General features: G+C 36.0%; 1 protein-coding gene across 3 annotated transcripts in view; it reads right to left on the bottom strand.

Moving 5' to 3' along the window:
- Positions 1–8,733, bottom strand: part of EPRS1 (glutamyl-prolyl-tRNA synthetase 1) — a 40,400-nt gene that overhangs the window by 31,202 nt on the left and 465 nt on the right. For all 3 annotated transcript variants that reach the window (XM_085326077.1, XM_085326078.1, XM_085326080.1), the window contains exons 2-4: positions 6,549–6,633; positions 2,103–2,202; positions 88–244 (exon numbers count right to left, since the gene is read on the bottom strand). In XM_085326077.1, coding sequence (XP_085182203.1) covers positions 88–244; positions 2,103–2,202; positions 6,549–6,633 — 342 coding nt within the window. The remainder of the gene's footprint in view (positions 1–87; positions 245–2,102; positions 2,203–6,548; positions 6,634–8,733) is intronic.

Here is an 8,733-nt window from a genome sequence, read left to right as displayed (position 1 = left end):
AAAAAAAAAAAAAAAAAAAAAAGGAAATATGAGAACTCTCATCTACTATGATAGCAAACCAGTGAAAATGAGAACATCTGCTGATACCTTTTAGTACAGCCCAGACACACAAATCTGCAAGACTCAGAGAGTTTCCAACCAAGTAGGTTCTCAAAGAGAGACAGTGATTGAGCTCTTGGACTGCTGAAAGAAACAAGCTTGCAGTAGATAACTTTGAAGCACTGAATTCCAGCCAATGGTCAATCTAGTTGTAAGAGACAAAATACTCAAAGTTTACAAGTTTTACTTAAAAAAAAAAAAAAAAAATCAAAGGTGATACACAATGAATAATAGTTGAACAGAAAATATCAGCTAGAACATAAGCATTAAATATATTGGACAATAAGTCACAATATACCTTCAAAGAACCTTCAAAATAAAATATACTGAAACATTCATTTAGAACTATATTAAGCGATTAAATCCAATTTCTTCCTTCAGGAAGAACACAAACTACTGAAACTATACTGACTTTATTGAAGCTATTACCATTATTGGAAAAAAAAACAGCAATTCTTAGGTACTTATCACACACATGGTATATAACTGCCATGATCCTTCAATAACTAGGCACCATATGCATGTCCCTTTTGATCTACCTGGTATTGCTACTGGATTAGTACACCATTTTTCCTTGCTCCCCATCTACTCTATCTTATCTCCTTCTTGCTTTGAAGAAACAATCCCCACCACCAGCCCTCATTTCCCTTTCTCCACCCCTACAAAACAATCTTCTCCTAGAAAACGAAATGCATCTTGGTCCATAACCAAAAGTCTGATTCTTAACCTTTAGTTTAATATATAGATTTTCCTATAAGCTAAATCCCTCAATTCTGTAACAGCTTGTAAGCATCTCTTACAATCTTCTGTTTCTATTTTGTGTGCAAGTGTTCTGTAATCTGCATTAGGAATCTTTCCAATATTCAAGTCGACGTGGCAGGCACCAGATGTAATTACACTGCCACGAAATTCAGTTTAGTCTTTTGCAGTTACGTTTCAAAGTATTTCCACTGTAAATGCAGCTGTCACTGTACTTCTCAAAGAGCAAATTTTTTGAAATATGTAAGTATTTTATCAGAACTGCTGATCTTGAAAGCCTGCTTGTTGAGCTGTTAGGACTTAAAGAGTATTTTTGGTGAGAAAACCTAAATAGCCACAGACATCCTACTTTTTAAAGGCTATATAAGCAATATATAAGCAATATATAAGCCAACACTTCTCTTGACACCAGCTATGAGGCCTGAGTTTAAACTAAAGTTTTAGAGAGGAGCTAATTGGATCAAGTCCTCCAGTTCCCTCCTCAAATTTCAGAAGAAATAAATTCCAATTCATCTGCAAGTTTCACACAGTAATTTGAAATTCAGCATACAGCAACCCTACTCTGAGTTGGTCTCAGGAGCAATTTCCTCTCTTTTCAAATCATATCCAGTATTTGTAACCACATTTTTGTAATTTGTATAAGCAAAGATAACCGAAAAAAGCTTTCTCTTTGGCATACACATTTTAGTGTTTTCACAGCTTCATTAGGGAAACATCAAGAAATAGATGACTGYGTGAGGGAACCTAACATCAATTTGGCAGTCTTGCTGGATTCCAGTCTTACTGGATTCCCAAACCAGAAGGCAAGTAGCTTGGGTCTCAAGCACTGAATGAAATCATGGTCACAGTTTGCCCATCATATAGACCGAAAACTAATCTGGTATTTGGAGTACATATTCACAAGTTACAGGAGGAAATGTTGTCATTAATTTAAGCATTATTTTCTAATGGAAAGACAGTGCATGTCATGTCTTACGGTGTTACTGTGTATGTTGAAGTATTACATGGTARTAAATGAGGGCATCACAGCTGAAGAAAGTGAAAAGGGAGAATAGCAGACATCATCTTCCAGGAAAAGGGGTGGGGGGAAAAGCAGTATCCCAAATAACTGGGCCCTCAACCTAATAATATAATGCAAAACAACAAATTCTTCAAACATAAACACTTCAACTGCTGGCCAGAAGAGGAGAAAAACCAAAAGAGGTAAAAAACAACTAAATAAAATAACCAGGACTACATCTCACCTCAGTGTGTTCCAAAAGATTTGAACCATATAACCCAGCGGAACTTGCAACTCTAGCCAGATAGCGAGCTATAGAATTCACATCGGTAAATGCAACATGGCTAGAGAAAAAAAAAAAAAAGAGGTAAAATAAAGGTATATTAACTTACTACCTCCAACTCAATTTTAACTGTACCTGCATAGTTAAACAAAAGTGTATAGTTAATGAAAAATCATTTCTGAGTGAGTCAATAGGAAAAAAAAACTTTGTTTTTACATTTAGTAACAATAAGCTTTTAAACATTAAACATTTTCTTTAAACAGACAGAAATGAAGGATAATAAAACTCTGACTATTCTTTCGAAGTTAAAACTCTCCCTTCTCCACATCTGAGAGAATGCTTAAGTATAACTTGAGCTACATACATTTTCCGGAGCATAAGGAGCTAACCTGACATTTTATTTTCTTCTTGTACCAAAGGATGACTTTAAAGAGGATTCCCAGAGAATCTGCAGAGGAACAGAAAAGTCTCTATCCTGGCTCTAAGTCAGAGGAGAAAAAAAATTGTATGTTTGCTATTTATTTTGTTCAATTCACACTTTATAAAGACTGTCCCCTGCTAAACAGACATGGCTGCTTATATGTTTATTTTTATTGTCTTCTCAGATACAAGATTAATTTGTCCAAATATGGTAATTTAATGGTACTTCCTAAGGTAAAGTGTATATATACCACATTACAACAACAGTCAAAGACTTAAAGCACACAGTACCATGTATGCACAACACAGCCTACCCATAACACTTCAAAGTGCCTTTTTTCCTAATTTAAGCTTAAAATGAGTTGTCCACAGTTTTGTTTGCACTTCTGCTTAAGATCAGGTGGTGGTCTCTCTGATTCCAGTTAAAACCTGCTTTGCCTACTCAGTTGTTGAGAATTCTCACTTCTGTCTATGTTTTAATCTCTTTTCCACCTCATACACAGTATTACCAAAAGCTGTACACTGTGAGAAATCTAGCTTCTAAACCATATAAGGTAGARCGTTAATATTTACTAAAGAGCTTCAAAAAAAGAAGTATTACAGTCTTTAATTCTGCAGATAAGAATTCTCTATAATCTTGCATAGGAGTAGCTTTCAAATTTAAAGCTCCAATTGCTTCTGAACAAACATCAACATCAATAAGAAGTGTTCTAGTCCACTCAGTTTAATGGACTGAACATTACACTCAAATTTGAGTCCAGACAAGGTTTCATTTCTTTCTCTGCCACTGTTTTGCCAAACAACCTCAAGCAAGCAATTTTCTTGCTGGTGCACCTACCATGCCCTTTATAAAATGAAAAAGAATTTTTGATAGGCCTCAAAAAACCTTGCAAAGATCAATGGAAGTCCTGGAAAAGATATAAAAGCCTTTTTGATATATGAACCACTATAATGATTCCCATTTTCAGCATAAATGGATTAGCCAGTCTCATTAGGTTAACTATGTTAAAATGTACAAGATCATAGTTAATTTATGCTTTTTTTTCRTCCTCTTCTAACTTTTCAAGCTTCTAAGCTCCGGTGTACAGAAGATCCTTACATTATTATTAAAGACAAAAGCTAATCAGGAGTCAAAATATACAAAGTATGTTCTATTATAATTCCATACTGCTATCACATCTTAATAAAGCTTTTACAGACCAAGAACAATAAAACATTTCATCTGTAAATAAGTTTGTGAAATGTGTTTTTATTCTTGTAACTAGTTCATACTAAAGAAAATGCACTTGATCACTCAAGCAATATTGAATAATTATGAGAAAGGTAAGTGTTACTCTGAGTAAAACCTTACCTGTACCTAGAAAGGTGTTTATTTGAKAGTGGGGAGGAAGAAGGTAAGCTTCCCTTTCAATCCAAATATAGAACTACTTGGTTTCCTTTCTTTGGAAAGGGCACAACACATTAAGGATGCTCTTTGCAGTTAGTCACTAACTCCAGAAGCAAGTACAGGCAAAGAAGATACTAGGTTTCTATAGATAATGATGTGAGCTGCTACATACTAAAATACAACATTCTTTGCATTTATGGGCCAAGGCAAGGCAAGATAGCAGAAGGAAAAAGACCAACATATTAAGACATAAGACAAAATGCAGAGGATCTCTGATTGTAATAGATCACTACTGGAGTTCATTTGTACAAAGCATTGCAGAATGGTTCTCCGCAGAGGTCAAATACATTTGCCTCTCTTAAAGGGCAACACTACTCAAGCATGCACACATTCACGGCACAGAACGGAAAAGCCGTATTCCAATTTGTTACCTGATAAGATGCAGGTATATTAAAACATTCTATAAAGCTAGGAACACTTAGTTTGTTTGCTTGAGATGTATTGCCACATGAAGTTTTGAAGCTAAAGTTTCAAAAGCAAGCCTTAAAATAAAATTCAGCTTCTCAAATTAGTGACAAGTTTTTCAGCTAGTTCGATGTTTAACTGCACTTCAAAGCATTACTTTAAAAAGATCAAATAAAACGTTCTTACTGAAGTCATGTCATTGAAACTAATGGTTTCCTGAAAATCAAAATCTAGGATACACCAAGCGAATTTCAACTCATGCAAAGGCAAGATAGCTTCAGCAGAATTGACGCCATAAGATCCATTTACCAAAAGCATTAGTTGAGGTATCAGTTCAGTTGATGCTTCTCAAGTTACAAATACAATTGTAAAAGACTTTAAAATAGAAAATCAATTTTTACAATAATTGTACAAGTGAGCAGAAGATTAATGCATTATTGAGGGATGCAATAACTTCTTAAACTTCTTAATCTGAGGCCAGGGTTGAAACGATACAAACACACATAAAACCCCATCTGATGGAATCATGATTCTAGATCTTATCCACTCAGGAGCGAAGTGGAGGAGCGTTTTACATTTTTGACCATTTCTATCACAGCTAAAATAAGGGTTGTTGCAATGCAGTTGTAATAGGACATGTTAATAATAAAATAAAAGATCATTTCAAAGCTGAGTATATACATTTGTAGTATTCCAAGATCATTTCTACATGTCACAAGGAATATGCGCACACAGATCTATCAGCATACAAATACACACACACACACACGCACTTCCTAAACAGAGGAAGGAACACTAAATCAAAACCTGACTAAGGCTACTTAAATAGAAAACTCACTCATGAGAGTGCAAGGAAGCATGCAATTAAGGTATTTTATACATGCTAAATTGCCCCATGTGTGTAACACGCACTGAAAACCTACCAGTGCTGTACAAACTAAATCCTAGTACAACATACAAGATCAGAGACTGCAGTAAGGAGAAGACTCATATCTGAGGTCAAGACTAACATTTTTAAGCATTTTTTTCCCAAAACAGCATCATAATCATTAGGATTGAAGACTGTGAATCATCCCTGGTGCTTTGATCTTTTGCAGAAACATGTATGTGGAGACAGCTCACTCTCTAAGGTCACAAGAGAGTAGAAAAGCTCAATCAGCATTAATTTATGAGTATCATATTAGAATCTCCATGACACTACATAAAAATACAATGTTATTTTTACAGTCATTCTACACCTGTGCAGAAATACCAATTTATGCTGCATGAGTGACTTTAACAGCATTTACTACTAGAGCTGCTCACAAAATGCAAGTTTGTCAGTGAGTGAGTGAACAATATTTCCACTGATTTGACTGCTGTGTCAATGGAAGTTAAGGTATCAGGAAATCGTCTCTTAAAACATCTGAGTATCTTAAATGATACGCAATCTAAGATGACAAAGCAGCTTCCTCAAAACTAATAGAATCAGTGCTGTATTTCTGATACGCATATGAACCTACTCAGATCAAGATATATACAAAAAAYCCTCAGGCCCCAAACTTGAAGGTATTTATTACAATGATAGCCTATTTTAGTAGGGTAAAACATAATTTTCTACAAAATTTTGTACATTTTTTTCTGGAGAATGCAGATGGATATGTAGGACAGCAGGACAGAATTAACTGGCACTTTTTTTGAAATCACTAATCTTTTACATCTTTTATGCAGCAGCCAGCCCAAAACAGCACCTTAAAATTCTTTTAATGTCATTCTATCACACATGTGATAGAAAAAAGAAGAGAAATCACGCAAACCTGAGCATAGTCTTATTTAACATAAAATTACTTTCCTTTTGATAATCCACAGTGCATGGAAAAGGCAAGTAACTAGACAACAAAGAGACTGGTACTACGTAAGTGACTAGAGTAGACGGACTTTAAGCGTGCGCAAGAATACCAGAGCTCTTTCCCTGAAAATGAAGTATACATTGTAAATGTTTTGTCTACGCTACAAAGAGACAACAGTAATGCAGTGATGAATAAAATCATATTCTTCTCTTCCCCCTTCCTAGAAAGGTTACTGTCAATGTTACAACCATGTGATTTTTAAAACTGCTGACTCAAAGCTAAAAGGAGAGATGCAAAGTCACTTACTCAGATACACGGAGTATGGTTTCTTTGCCTTCTTCCACAGAAATTTTAACATCATTTTTCACATGCTCCACCGTCAACAGAGCTCCTTTGAAAAACAAGAGAGAAAGATACTGATTTTTCTTCCAAGAAAGATGTATTTCATACTAGCAACAAAACAGTTACATTTCTTATCAAACAGGACAAGGCGTCCTGCTTGGCTCCTTCAAATGAGATTAGCCAGGGAAGAAATCAATGTTCCATCTTRTATGCACAGAGACTTCTTATTCTTGGCAATCTTTATGACTATCTTAAATTGTTAATGCCTAGCATACAGTAATCTGTATTGAACTTTGCAAGTGTCAGCAATAATAAATTTTGCTTCCAAAGGAAATTGTAACAATTAATCCTATCTCCCAATATATTAAGAGAACAGACTCAAAATGCTTTATTTGAACAGTGTAGTAAGGTACTCCATCACAGACTTGAAATATGCAACAAGGAAGGTCAGCTACTGAATTCCTCAGTATTTTCTGAGCAAGGATGAGGCTACTTCTTAATCAGATTTAACATTTATTAAAAAGATTAGCCATCCAGACCAAGAAGCCCTACCTTCTGTACAAAGTACCGTAAGCTTATATAGGGTTTTCAGAGTAGTTCATCTTTGATAGTAGAGGACAGCCTCTAAAAATGGAAGAATTACTGAAGCTTTTTGGTTACATCTGCAAATGGAAAAGAGCTCTGCCCATATTCAAAGTCACCTGATGCAAGCCTGCTCTGATCTTGATGCTCTACAGCATGACACATTAGCTCAAGCAAAGCATCAAGCTAACTTGGCTATATTATTTCTGGATTGGCTCTGATCCAGGTCCAGCCAGCTGAACATAACCAGAGAAGCAGGGCATAAGAGCTTTGCTCAGAAGCATGTATAAAGACAGCAAGCTTTTGCATAGGCCTATATTACTTAAAYGAAACTAGCTAAAGGACTATACTCTAGATGGTGACTGGCAACTAACCTGTTACAGTTTTCATGGTGCACACTGCACTGTATCAAATCTTTTTAAGAACATACGGACTACTCAAGGCAGATGATGTTATTAAGCTATTAATACACTGGCCTAAATACAAAGCATTGGAGCTAGGAATTCCCTAGCTGTTAACTTCTATTCAGCTGCAAGCCCTTCTCGTAACACTAAGCTTATGTCAACAGTAYAACAATGTTGTTCTTCCTATCCCTCAGCTACCTATCTGTCAAAATCAGGATGACATCACTTATGCAGCATATTCAAGAATATTCAAGATATTCAAGAATTTTAATTAAGGGATGGAAGCGTTTTTGAAAATAACATGTATTGTGCATACCAAACTATGTAATTAATACTAGTGACATTAATAACTACTAGACTTTTCCCTACACACAGCAATGATGAACATATGATGGAGGAATGAGTATGGCGAGTGTGCTTACCTTCCTAATACAAATGTTCACAGAAGTGTTCTTTTGTAATACTTAATATTTCTGACATAATTAATCAGTCTTCTACACTGTATCTCTAATCTCATTAACCATAAAAAAAAACTTCCAAAGCCCCTAAATGCATGTTAACCATAGCTTATGTTGTACATCTTCTCTAGAGAATCAGTAAAAACAAGTATTGGGAGAAAAGTTGTTTAAAAGGTACATGTTATCATCGTAGTCATGCAAGTTGGACTCAACTGTGAAAATGCAATCAATAAACTAAGATGAAGAAGAATGAAAAAAATACATTTTCAATAGCTGTAATAAAATGAAAAATATGGTATGGAATAAGTATAAACGGCTGTTTCTGGACGACAGAAAACGCAGTGAAGAAGGCTCCTATGTTTCTAAAGGCAAAACAACATGAAAGGACAGTGAGCACCTGAAAAAGCAAAATTTGCAGTGCAACTTTGAACAAGCTCCCTAAACGAGCTGAATTTCAGCAGCAGGTTAGAACTGACAGGTGCAAGCTATCAGTAAACAAGCACAGCTTGCAAACCGACAACCCGAACTGAGGCTGCCTTGAGAACTGGGGCTCGACGTGCTAAGTCACTCAAGGGTCTTCCCGTGACTCAGTCTCTTCAGCCGAAGTTACTCGGACTGTCCGTAACATCCCAGCGCAGCATTACCGCAACCTGCCGGGGACCCGCAGGGCCCAGGGCCAGCGCAGCCCGACCGCACGGGCGGGCC

The sequence above is a fragment of the Rhea americana genome, unplaced genomic scaffold (assembly GCF_003343005.1).
Source record: "Rhea americana isolate MKP2758 unplaced genomic scaffold, rheAme1 scaffold_127, whole genome shotgun sequence".
In the NCBI taxonomy this organism is placed as follows: domain Eukaryota; kingdom Metazoa; phylum Chordata; class Aves; order Rheiformes; family Rheidae; genus Rhea; species Rhea americana.
The sequence above is the reverse complement of the archived record's forward strand: the minus strand, read 5'-3'. Positions and strand labels throughout refer to the sequence as shown.